Raw genomic sequence first — 13,820 nt, forward strand, 5'->3', positions numbered from 1 at the left:
GAAACCAGGCACCAAAGGTCATATATTATAGGAATCAATTTATTAAAAATGTTCAGAATAGGCAAATCTATTGAGACAAAAGTAGATTAGTGGTTGCCAGAACTTGGGGAGAAGGAACAGGGAGTGACTGTAATAGGTATCGGGTTTTGGGGGAAAGTGATGGAAATTCCTAGAATTAGGCAGTGGTGATGGTTACACAGCCTTCTGAATATCCTAAAACCCGGTGAAGTGTCACCTTAAAAAGATGAAAAAAAGGCCACCTACTGAATGGGAGAAGATACTTACAAATGAAATATCCAATAAGGATATTATATACAAAGAACTCATACAATTCAACATCAAAAGCAAACCACCAGGTTAAAACATGGGCAGAGAATCTGCAAAGACATTTTTCCAAGAAAGACATAGAGATGGCCAATAGGCATATGAAAACATGTTTGACATCACTAATCATTAGGGAAATACATATCAAAACCACAATAAGGTATCACTTCACACCTGTCAGAAAGGCTGTTATCAAAGAGACAACAAATAACAAGTGTTGGCAAGGATGCAGAGAAAAGGGAACCCTCGTACACGGCTGGTGGGAATGTCAATTGGTACAGCCACTATGGAAAACAGTATGGCCATTACTCAAATAACTGAAAGCAGAACTAGCACATAACCCGGCAATTCCATTCCTGGGTATTTACACAAAGAAAACAAAACACTAATTAGAAAACATCTATGCACCTCTATGTTCAATGCAGCATTATTTACAATAGCCAAGATATGGAAGCAATCTAAATGCCAATCAACAGATAAACGGATAAGGAAGATGTAGTGTGTGTGTATACACTCACACACATACAACACACACAATAGACTATCAGCCATAAAATAGAATGGAATCTTGCCATTTGCAACAACATGGAAGGACCCAAAGGGTCAGATAAAGACAAATACTGTATGATTTTACTTTTACGTGGAATCTAAGAAACAAAGCAAATGAACAAACATAACAGAAACATAGTTATAAATACAGAGAACAAACAGGTGGTTGTGGGGGGCAAGGGGAGGTGAGAGGGCTGAGAGAGAAGTAGGTGTGGGAGATTAAGAGATACAAACTTCCAGTTGCAAAATAAGTGTGTCATGGGTATGAAATATACAGTGTGGAGAATATAGTCAATAACTATGAAATATCTTTGGTGACATACCATAACTAGACTTATTATGGTGATCATTTTTAAATGTATAGAAATATGGAAACACTATGTTGTGTAACAGGAAATAACATAGTTGCAGGTCAATTATACTTCAGAAACAAACTCATAAAAAGAGATCAAATTTGTGGTTAAGAGAAGTGGAGGCTGGTGGGGAGGGGGCATTGGATATAGGCAGTCAAAAGGTATAAACTTCCATTTATAAGATAAGTACTAGGGATATGATGTACAACATGACAAATATAATTATCACTGCTGTATGTTATACATGAAAGTTGTCTCAAGAGGGTAAATCCTAAGAGTTCTCCTTACAAGGAAAAAATTTTTCTTTCTTTAATTTGGTATCTATATGAGGTGATGGATGTTCACTAAACTTATTGTGATAATCATTTCATGATGTACTGTAAGTCAAATTATTTTGGTGTACACCTTAAACTTATACAGTGCTGTATGTCAGTTACATCTCAAAAAAACTAAAAGAAAAAAATTATATGATTAATTTAAAAAGATTAATTTTATGCTTTAATTATATCTCAGTAAAGCTGTTATTTTAAAATGTTTTATCCCCTATACCTCCGTTTAAAAAAAAAAACCTAATTTACCTACCCCCCAAAAAAAACCAAACCAAAAAGTTTAAAATTTTCCCAGGATATAGACTATTAGTAGAATTTTCATACTGTAATCTTAACAAGGTGAGATAGGTACATAAAGAACAACAAATGAAAAAAGTTAGAAACCTCTATGGTTTTAACAGGAAGCTTTCAGTGGCAATCATCACTACTGCGCAGAACAAACACAATGACCAAACTGTTTTATGTTTTTATAAACTAGAACCATCTCATGGTTGTGACAAGATCTAAGTTTTAAAAGATACCCTTTTTTACAATACCCTAATTTAGGACTATTATTTAATCAGCTGCATTTTCTAGATTAAGTTCTAAAAAAGCTAAAAACAAGACCTGCCTCTTCAATAAAAAATGTTAAAAAAAAACAGACTTGCCTCTCCTCTCGAGAAGGTTAGGTAGATTTAAGCCCTTCTGGATCACTGCTCATTGATTAAAAATAAGGGGGAGAGATCAGAAACAAAGTAAGGCTCTAAGATTCCTAGAGCCTTAGGATCTCACAACAATGACGGATTATTTTGAAAGCTATACCTACAGATAAATAGTAGACAGGGGTTTTATGAATAAACAAAAACAAGACACCGACCTAAAAAACCTCATTTGCATAAATAATTTTAACCTCTTCTATTAATCATTTAGCAAAGATGCTTTAAAGAGCAAAAAACAAATATGTAATTACTGTATAATTTTACATAGAAAGTACCCACAGATCCAACATACAATCTTATGCAAAATTTAAATTAATATAAAAAAGGTTACATAATTAAAATTAACTAAATGTCAATCTTTGCTTAAATCCTAAACCACTGAAAATGATTTGAAGCACTGCATTCAACTTACCTTAGGCATTCAATCATGCGAGAAGCAATTTTCTTCCGGCGCATCATGCTGAACACCCATATTCGACTAATTCCGCAGATGGCAGGCTCTGGCAATGTTGAGCAGCACCAGGCTTTCTGCCTTTCAAATCTGACTTTTTCTTCTTCTGACCTGATAACTGGAAGTTTTTCTTCTATAACTCTGTAGCCCTATATGTAGCAAAATTGGGGTGGGGGCGGATTTTAACATGAGAATATTAAAAAAAAAAAGTGAGAATATTATTAAGCAACTGTCTCTAGTACTGACCTTAGTGAGGAGGCCGCTACTTCTGTCGGGTTTCTTAACAAATTTTGGGGACCACTTAGGCTGGGACTCTCATTTTAGGAAATAAACAGACCTAGATCTACATTCTGTTCTAACTCACTTACTAATTATGTGACCAAGAGATGAAATTAATTAAGCTTTGGGTTCCTCACCTATAAATTGGACATCTCCATCACCTCTTTCAGAGAAGTGCTGAGAGATTAACAAGGTAATATATACAAAGCATCCTGCCATCATGGTTGGCACATAATAGGAACTGAATATTAGTTTTCTCTACTTTCCATATTCTAAGGACAGGCAAAAGTACGTGTTAAGAACTCAGCAGTAACAACCGTTTCTGTGATTGCTGCCATAGCTCTAGGGTTCATTATCTGTGCAGGAACCAGGACTAGACAGCAGAGGAATCAAGAATTTAGGAACGTCCTTTCTCCACACACCCATTTCTTTTAACATAAATAGTAAAGTAGTACTTTAAAAAGCATACATCTCTTCTATCAGTCTAGTGGCCAAAAAAGGACATGACCAGCCCTCTGGGACATTATACAAACTTAGACAACACAATTGAGAGTCAAAAAACAAGCAAGCATTACACAGCTATGTTCTAATCTAAACACTGCTACAAGCCATTTTTGGAACTGGATAGAATAGATATTTTAAAAACACAAGGGTTTACCAAAGGACAATCACTGTAAACAACAACCAACCAAAGAACACTGTAAGAAACAGTCAAAAACAAGACAGTGTCTGCAGTTTCTCTTAATGCAGAGTCATTTGCCAAATAGATTTAAGAATATTCTATTATAAAATTTGTAAATATCTTGGTCACTCTGCACATCTGACTTCAAATATCTATTTAATTTCCCTCATCTAATTAACTTCAACTGTTTCAATCATCAATTTTATTTAATGTGTGTCCTATACAAAAGGTGACACTTCCCTCAAGTGAGTATCTTACTATCAATCATCCTCAGGAATAATGAATCACGCTGGCTGGAATGAAATTAAGGGGGGCGAGTTGCTAAGGACAATCCTTAAACACACAACACAGTTATCCAATACACACTGAGAGCACTCTGGCATTCAGGTAAACCAAGCATGACATTGCTGATATTTCTTAACAGTGGGACGACAATCAAGACTCAGAGACCTAGCAAGTAGGGTTAAGTGATAAAGCAAAGAATATACCCATTGCAATAAAAAAAAAAAAAACCTACAAAACAAAAAAATCTGCACTACGTAAAATTAACTCAATTATAATACAGTACGCCTCTATGAATTAGTCATTTTACATCAAATTTATATCTCCAAACTATGTTGTCAGCTATTTATTTAAATTAGTTTTGTTATTACAAATAGTAAGTTTCATAAACTATACCATTTTAGGCTGAATTTTTTTCTAATGTATCTTAGCATATAGAAATTAACTCATGCACAGTTGTTTTGACTTTGCACTTTATTAGAAAATGTTATGATGAAGCATACATTTGCAGGCAACTATTAATGTACTGAACAATATCAACTAGACAGAAGTCAAATCTAATGCACACTGAATTAATGAGCAAGAACTCATCTGAAAAAAGACAGGATTCACGTGGGGTATGCCTCAAAGTGAGAATGATTAGGAAGTCCAGAATCCTCTGTTCTCTTAAGTTAGTCTAACTTGGTTTCTACACAACTTTCATAATGTGAACACATCGCTCTTACTGTGATTCTATTATTTGTTTTTTGTACAACTTGTCTCTTAAATACAAGCCAACTCCTCATCAAGAGCTCAGAGGTGGCTGATCTATTCCAAGGGTCGGAAACTTATTCATAAAGAGCCAGGTAGTAAGTAGTTTAGGCTTTGCAGCATACTTGGCTTCAGTTCCAACTAGCCAACTCAGTCTCTGCAGTGTGAAAGCAGCAACAGACAATACGTAAGCAAATGGGCATGGCGGTCTTACAATAAAAACTATAAAAACAGGCTGGCTATAATTTGCCAACTCCTGATTTATTCTAGTGCTGAAGGGACTGAGATAGACAATTACATTATTAGCCAATAAAGAAACTTCCTACACAAAAGTTAACAGTATTTTATAGGATTTTTATAAAATTTATATGATTTTAACCTTACATACTGATCTGAGAACCTAATTCCCAAGCAAGATATAACTCCACTATAGAAGAGAATTACACACAGGAATTCTTGCATTCACACTCTTCCTTACATAAAATGTTGATAACTTTACCAGGATTGGGTTGTTTCTGTAACTCTTTAAACACCAAACTACATACGACCACTCTTCAAAAAATCACTTACCCATTGGATATGTTCTGCAATTAGGCAACCAACTACCTTTTTGTCATTAGAAATAAACAGAAGTGTTTTCGTTCTGGAATAGCACATTAGTGGAGCCTGTTGGAATCCTAAATCATTATCAACCATTTCTCTAATCTCGTCAACCTATTAAATAAAGAACAATATTTTTGTTAACAATGAAAGTATTTTATATATGTAAAAATACAGTTTCAGTTCAGTATGTTGAGTATATTATTCCAAAGAACATCCTCTAAAGAGTGCTTCTGAATGACTGTCTTGACCAACAATTGTTTTTCAAGCCCTGTGGGCCAATTTGTAAAAATGAGGAAAGAATGGAGAGTAATGTCAAGTCCAACAGTCTGGGAACAAGAGGAATGAGAGTTCCTACTATAAGTAATAAGAACATCAAGGCTTCCCATTAGAAAGAAGCATCATGGGTCTGAGATTGGAGAGAATTTCACTGCAATCTTAGCCAGACAATCCATTTATCTTCTTCCCAAGCCTTAATTAGTACTCTCATCAGTAAAATGGAAGTGAGTACAGAGTACATGTTTACTCCTTATCAACCATTTACAGGCCAGACATTATGCAAAGCACTTTATGACTATTATCTTATTTAAATCCAATACCCCTTAGAGGTTTATAGTTCCTCACCTTGCATATGGAAGAAATAAAATTCATAGGTTAAGTAACTTTCCCATGTCAGATATTAGACATCTAGAACCAAAGAGCAGGGATTTGAATCCACAATGTTAATATGGCATCAAACTGTGCTTCTTTAGGTTTACCTCCTCGAACTGTGGTCAAGGTCAAGTAAGATAAGCTCAAACTTCTGTAAGTACTAGAAGTCAAGATTTTTGTTTTATTTTTAAATTAAAAGAAAAAATTTTACCCCTTAACGGGGGCACTGGGCATTGAACCCAGGACCTCGTGCATACCAAGCATGTGCTCTACCACTGAGCTATACCCCTGACCACCTTCAAAGATTTTTGTAAGCACTCACATTAGCTCCTTCCTCACTTAAAAAACAAATCTGCAAATATTCAGTCCAATAAACATTCATTTGTGACACTAAGTTTAAAATGTAAATAACAGGTTAAGTACTCATACTTCTCACATGCAGAATATCACGTAATATATCCCTTATTCAGCAATGAAAACTCAAGTCGTCCTAATCTTGGAACAATATCCCACAATACAACTCCTGATTCAATTTCTGAAGGGAAATGACTAATAATTTCTTAGATTTTAATTTTTAACCTATTATGGATTACTACCTAGTAATATACTGAATCATAGGTTACCATGATTTTGCTCTGAGAAATTAAAATGAGGAAATTAGAATTTACTGAGGAGTCTTGTTAAGAAATGTCAGGATGCCACATGTGGTGAAGCAAAGTACCCACAGTGCATTTACAAATGATAACAGCTGGAATTCCAAAAAATTCCAGAATTTAATTTTCATTTAGTCCACTAGTAATCCAACATTAAACAAGTATTTATTTTTGTGCAAGAATCAATGTATCAAATATAAGACAGGTGGCATGTTTATGTGTCATTCTAAATGCTGTCTACACTGTTCCACAGTGGTAGTATGGGAGCTTATTTGGGTATCTGGGATTGTTCACTCGTTTATACAGGGTATCTCAAGTCAGGAACCACAGGATAAACTTGAACAGCTGATCCCTGAACAACACGGGTTTGAATAGGCTTGGTCAAAACCTATACATGGATATTTTTCAATAGTAAATACAGTGGTACACAGTCTGTGGTTGGTTAAACCCAAGAATACAGAGAAACCAAGCATAGAGAATTATGGATTAACAACCCCCACCAACTGTTGTTTGAGGATTAGCTGTACTGTAAGTAGAACATTAGGGGTATTTTCAAATAAAAAGTTCAAAGTATTTTTCGTCAAGCTCCCTTTCAGGCAAAATATTCCCAAATTTAAAGAGGTCCAACTATTATCCTGAGGAAAGTACAATAAACTACTTTCCTTATGTTTCTAGACACGTTGGATACACTCTAGTTTAATTAAGTTTTTCAGATAAAGAATCAGATCCACTGCTTTACATTATGAGGTACTTCTGAAAAAGCATCTGGAGGAAAAACATTTTGAGTATATTATTTGAAACTGTAATTAACATATTGTTTAAAAATAGGTTTGTGTCTTACGGTTTCTTGACTTCTAGGATATTCTATACAATAAAATGGTTCCAGACATCACTATCTCTCTGGTTCACTTCTCTGAACCCTGAACTGGAGTAAAACCTGGCTCACACTAGATTAGAGGATTTTAAGTTTTCTACATTATTTTATAAATAGCATAAATCTTGTTTTTTATCTTAACATTATGATTATCTCATGTTTAACTTAAGGATTACTATGACCTATTACTAGATCCCCTTCTACAATAAGCTTTTATGTAGAAATTTACTCTCAGAATGAAATGACATTTATTAATTTTCTGCATTATTATGATTCAGATTTTTATTTTAATTCTGACTCCTGAAGTCACTTATGTGACATTATTCATTACTGTCTTCTATACCATCACTCAAATTATTGGTAATACGAGACAATTCATTTCACATATGCTAGACAAACTACAAAGTTTAAGCATAATTTTTCAGTGGGTTGTATTCTTTAATTACTTATTTCTTATTTTCAGAATTGGTGTTTAAATGCACTCTGCTAGCAATATTTCATCCTCTTAAAATTAGCTGCAAAATTATATTAATCATTCTACATGTACTTCCATTAGAAACTTACCTTTTTCAGAGCATACTTTGGGTCTTCAGGAAGAACCATTATTATCCTGCCATCAGGATATTCAGCCAGAATTCTTTCCTTTTTCCAGCCCTAGATACAAAAAAAAAAAAGAAAAAAAGAATTAGTTATGTATTACATTTCATTCATCATATTCATGTATAATAAGAAAAAATACATCAGTGTGTCTAAAAATTGCAAACATGGAAAGTATATGCTCATTAATGTTTAATAAGACATGACAAATCAGCTAATTTGTTAAGCATACAATAGGTAAAATACAAGCTAATTTCTACTATTCATTCAGAGAGCTAACACCACAAGAGCATTTCTAATTTATCATTTCCCATTTTAAATTAATTTTGAAAATCACACACCAAAAGCAAGCCCCTTAAAGTCAGCGATTCCCAGAACCTAAAAGATAACTCTCTCCCAGATTCCTGATAAAAGAATTAAAGTCTTAAATTTCTTTGGAACATGGTTACCTCCACAAACAAACACTCATGGTTTTATGTCTGGCATGCCAAAGACCTCCAGGAGGTTTTAAATGAACTGATTTGCATGCAGTAGCCCAGTATGTAAGGAATAGTTTTTATTCTTATTGATCACAACTGTCAAAGTCACAAGAAGGAGACTATAAAAATATAACTACCTTCTAAGAATCTAATAGGGAAGGAGAGGCTACGTTGTGTGTATCTGAAGTTAAACATACTCAAAAAAAGAGAGGTAATAAACTCTTCTTCAGATCCACACTCGTGGTGATTAATGAGCAGAACCTGCATGAAAAAAAAAACAAAACAAAAGCCACTTAAATCTAGTAAGATGGGACTGAACCAGAGGTTAAAACTAGGAGCTTTGAAGTTAAAATTAAGTACAGAAGGAATGAGCTTAACTGGTTGTTTCATTTGTCTTACCCAATCAACTTAAATAAAAAAGGCCTTTCAAGAAGCAACATGTACTTCTATTAGAGAAAACCAGCATCTTCTTTGTGAGATTTAAGAATATTAAAGCTCAATGAAACCAAGAAAAAAGTATTTTTAAAAAAATACTATGGCAAGTCTGAAAGGAGGTAGATTTTCTTAAACAATCCAGAATGGTTTTTTGGGGAGAGAGCAGGATCTTAGTTCGGGACAAAAAGTTTTAGCAACAAGCATGGTATAGATGACAATTTGGATTAAAGTATTTAAAGTGAGAATTTTTCTAAAAAATACAGCCCCCAAAGGTAAAGTAAAATTCAGGTAATTATAATTATGACTAATAATGTATTCCCAAGATTTGAAAATTTTCTTTTCAAGAAGCAGAAACAATAGTCACAGAAGTCCTTTTTTTTTCAAATCTAAAACTAAACCTGAATCATATCCAGACCTGAATATAGGTAAACATTTTTAAAGGCATAAAAGATATCACTTCTTAAGAAAAAAATCACCTCCTTTAAAAAATGTATATTAATATATTATTTGAGGAAAATAAATCTATTTTGCATAAAATGAAAAAAGACATTTCATTTTAAAAACTAAACTACAAATTCAATGAAGAGCTAGAATTTAAGTAACCTCACCTTACAGCAAAGTCATATTTCCTGAACTGAATTATGTGAAGATAATTTGATAAGCTCAGAGCCAGGAACCAAAGATGAAGACCAAGTACATTTTTTTCTTATAAATCACAATATCACAAGCACTGAAGATGATTATCTGACAGAACTTTGATTTAAAAGTGACTGGGATCAATTTATTTCTGAGCTAAATTTAACTGTACACACAACACATGTTGTTCAATTAAAATAGTAAAAACCTATTCTCTTACTCATAGACCCTAGAGCCAACTCCATCACTTACTTAGCTATGTAATTTCAGGCAAAATACATATCCTTCTTTCTGCTGTTTTCTCATAATTGTAACTACTTCGTGATTTGATAAAGAACTTTGAGAAGTTTAATATAGGTAAAATGCTTACATTAAGACCCTGGTACACAGAAAGCCTTTAATGTCATTTATTATTTTTCCTCGTAGATGTAAAATAAATTAAGTTGTATCAATTTATTTACACCAAAAAAACTCCTCTGGGAATTTAAAAACATGAAGATTTATCTTATATGTTAATTCATGTTCAGTCAGTCTATTAAAGCATAATTAAGCATAACGCTATCTGAAGTTCTCTTCAAATGTGTTAGCTATATTTATTACCACTAGAGTATTTCAAGATTTATAGTTTCCCATTTTAAATGACTTAACTATTGAAAGCAAACCAATTTGTTTAAATTAATTTTTCATAGTTTGAAAGAAACTATTCAGAAACATAAAAGTCCCACGGCACAGTGGTTTTTTAACTCGTTAGGTAAGTGAGTTAGGAATCAAAGAATACATACAAGAATTTAAGTTTTATTTTAGAAAAGTATGACTCAATTCAAAGGTATTTTATATAGAGTTTTCATTTTTAAGGTATGCTATGACAGCAGGATCTCCTCCATACTTTTCTGGTTCTCTGCAATATTTCAATGTAATAGAAGCTAGAACCCCTAAGAACTTCTACTCCTCTAGTAAAACTGTCTGTTGGTAAATCCTGTACCCTATGACCAATTTTCTTTGATCTAGGGATGAAGCTACAGGGATCTAGAGTTTTAGGATGACTATGCTGCCGAGGTCTACAATGAGACATACTATAAATATAGACCATAAGCTCCAAAAGTACCAAGACTTTGTTTGACACACACTATATCCCAAGCTCACAGCACTGAAAATTAAGTATCCAATAAATATTTCTGAAAAGCTGGAATGTGCTTGAAGGACTGAAGCCTCTAATTATGAAATTAAGAAATTAAATTCTCTGTGTCTTAGTTTTGTAACCTATGTAATAATACTTACTTTATTTGCTAAAGAAAGAGAAGTGATGAAATCTGGTCTTTATTAAAGTAACCCAATTTATAATTCAGGGAAAAAGTCTAGAGTTCAGCTATAAGATATTTTAATATATGGTAGTTAACTTTCTTAAATGATGTCTACCTACTCAACTTGCTGAAATGACCAATGTTACTTTTCCCTGAGTAACAGAAACTGATGCCTGGGGCACAATGACTCTCAACCAGTAAACAACAAGTATGGTATTCCACAACTGAGTGAGAAGATTACCAAGTCATTTGTTTGTTTCTAAACGTGATTATGCCAATTTATTTATTATTTTTAATTATAAAATGCAATCAAACTGACAAAATGAGAGTGCAAAAATAGTTGTTTTAATGAAAATTAGGCAGAATACTCTGGAAAAAAGCAAACAGGCCAAGCCTCTTTTAAAAATCAGAAATATAACAAGAACGATTCTATACCCAGATTCTCAGATTGCTCTGCAATATGTAAGTACTTGCTCTATTTTTTTAAAAGTACATCATAGAGGATGGCTATGGGTATGATTTATATGAGGGGAAAAAACTAAACTAATTAGGGGATCGATACTCAAACAGCCTCCCCCCATCAATTACATTTAATATACATTTATATGCTTCAAGTTATAATAAAATGTTTAAACTACACAATGACCATATAGAAGACATTGTTCTTTGTCCATCCCAAGCCATTTTCCCTTATTCTTTTTCTGCCCATTTTGTTTGGGGTGGTTATGTGTGCATTCCCAACAATAAATTGAGTAGTCCAAGCTAGTGGTTCTCAACAGGGCTGTTACTGATCCTTTAGGCTAGACATTCTACCTTCTTTGGAATTGTCACACGCACTGCAAAAAGTTTAGTATCCCTAGCCCCTGCTCACTATATGTCAATATTCTCCATATATTTCCAGATGCTGAAGTTATATAACAAAATACCCCATTTCCCCACCTTGAGAACCACTGGCATAAACCAATCATACTGCCTGATTTCTTTTTAACAGATTCTTGCTTTCCCAGCTCCCTTGCAGCTAAGGGTAGCTATCAGGCCCAGTTCTGGTGAATGAGGCAAAAGGGAACTTTTGCCAGGGCTTCTGGGGGAAATGCTGTTCTTCACTGATAAAAGGAAAAAACCACTTGAAGGACCTTTCTGGAAACAGCACACACCCCAACCAACATTCATTCCTGCTTTAAGTCTGAATATGGTATCTGTACTACAGCATTCTACTTTCTGGACTATAAAACCACACATGTGAAGCTAAAAGGTCAACACGCTAAGAAGAGAGCACTGAATGAGCAATACCCAACACTGATGATTTTTTTTGGTTATTTTTGTTTTAATTTTTGATTGCTGAACTGCTGGATAGAACAACCCCAGACTATGCACCTCCCAATTTCTTGTTAAGAGAACATATATCCTAATGATTTAAGCCACTATTAGTTGGGTATTCTGATACTAAAGATCTCCACTTGAATCAACTTTTTTGATTAACTGATCCAATTCTCCCAATTTTGTCAGTTAACAAAACTTCTACTGTTGTTACATTATCAAAATCTACTACTGTTAGAATAATATTTCTCATAAGATACACTTGGGCCAGATATACCTAATTAAAAGCCAAACAAGAGGAATTATGAGATTCTTTTCTCTCCTGTCATTTTCAAATATTAAGGAATCCTAAATATCCTTTTATTAGGATTCATCAATTAATAAGCATTTTCAATTTGCAGCAATAATTTCCCAGTATACAAAAAATATTTTATTTGATATAAACCTCATCTCAAGGTCCTTTGGGCTTAGCAAATCTAATGACCTCTTCAGTGGCACTCATGATTTTAAAACACTCATGGCCTAAACTCTACTCCACTCCTATTCCCAAATCTATTGCTGAAAAATGTTCTCAAAATGTATCTTTGGGAGTTCTACTCCCAGTCAGAATAAAGAAGGTCATGAGAAGATCACTGCTCATATTTTAATAAGAAAACACCCAGTAAACTAAAAAGCATTAAGGCAATGGAGAGCTGTGGACTGGTTTCCAGAGATGAACCAGCCCTACCTAGGGAAGCCATTTTTATCCCTAAGACATTGAACAAGTCTGAGAGCATGGGCAAAGAAGTAGACTGTCACAGGCAGAAAACAAGAGTCTCCTACTGGGACAGGGAAGACTCCAATTGTTACTGTCATAGGTTAGCTGGCATGGAAGTCTGAAATCTGCAGGAGCTCCAAACACAGAGCTAATTCTCCACCAATTCTTTCCCAATGCACATTTGCTGAATGGAGTGAGGAGGTACAGAGAGATTTGTGTCCTTTGGAGTTTAGATCCTCAATCTCTTCTGGAGAGACGTGTCTAATGCCAAACTTAAGATATTAAAACCCCAAATGGATGGGAAAACTAAAATTTCAACCCAAATCAATTCCTAGTTAGATCCAAGACACCAGCCTCTTACCTACAGTTGCCTGACAGAAAAAAGGGAAAGCTCTTGGTGGGGCTGAGGGGAAGGGAAGGGAGATTATCTGATTATCTACTTCAGCCTCTAGTGCTCTTTTATATACAATGTCCAATGTCCAATAAAAACTCGTAAGACTAGATAAGATTCAACGTTGCCAAGAGGTCAGTTCTTCCCATCGTGATCTATAGATTCAACCCAATACCTATCAAAATCCCAGCAACCTGTTTTGTGGATATTGACAAACTGATTCTAAAGTTTAAATGGAGAGGCAAAAAAGCCAGAATAGCGAACACAATATTGAAAAAGAACAAAGTCAGAGAACTAATACTACTGGATATCACACTTACTATAAAACTACAATGATCAAGACAGTGTGATGTTGGTGAAAGAAGAAACAAAGAGATAATGGAACAGAAGAGAAAAGCCCAGAAATAGATCTACATAAATACAGTCAACGGG

General features: G+C 34.2%; 1 protein-coding gene and 1 non-coding gene across 4 annotated transcripts in view; both read right to left on the reverse strand.

Annotated features, from left to right (window-relative positions):
• ESCO1 (establishment of sister chromatid cohesion N-acetyltransferase 1) overlaps positions 1 to 13,820 on the reverse strand; it is a 40,444-nt gene that overhangs the window by 9,276 nt on the left and 17,348 nt on the right. For 2 of the 3 annotated variants that reach the window (XM_032467444.1, XM_032467443.1), the window contains exons 6-8: positions 8,040 to 8,129; positions 5,268 to 5,411; positions 2,666 to 2,853 (exon numbers count right to left, since the gene is read on the reverse strand). In XM_032467444.1, coding sequence (XP_032323335.1) covers positions 2,666 to 2,853; positions 5,268 to 5,411; positions 8,040 to 8,129 — 422 coding nt within the window. Of the gene's footprint in view, positions 1 to 2,665; positions 2,854 to 5,267; positions 5,412 to 8,039; positions 8,130 to 8,688; positions 8,813 to 13,820 lie in introns of those variants that run through there. The other variant, XM_006191772.3, reaches the window with a different exon arrangement.
• TRNAT-GGU lies at positions 6,167 to 6,238 on the reverse strand. Its single transcript has one exon. It is a non-coding gene; the product is annotated as a tRNA-Thr (tRNA).

The sequence above is a fragment of the Camelus ferus genome, chromosome 24 (genome assembly GCF_009834535.1).
Source record: "Camelus ferus isolate YT-003-E chromosome 24, BCGSAC_Cfer_1.0, whole genome shotgun sequence".
NCBI classification, from domain to species: Eukaryota; Metazoa; Chordata; class Mammalia; order Artiodactyla; family Camelidae; genus Camelus; species Camelus ferus.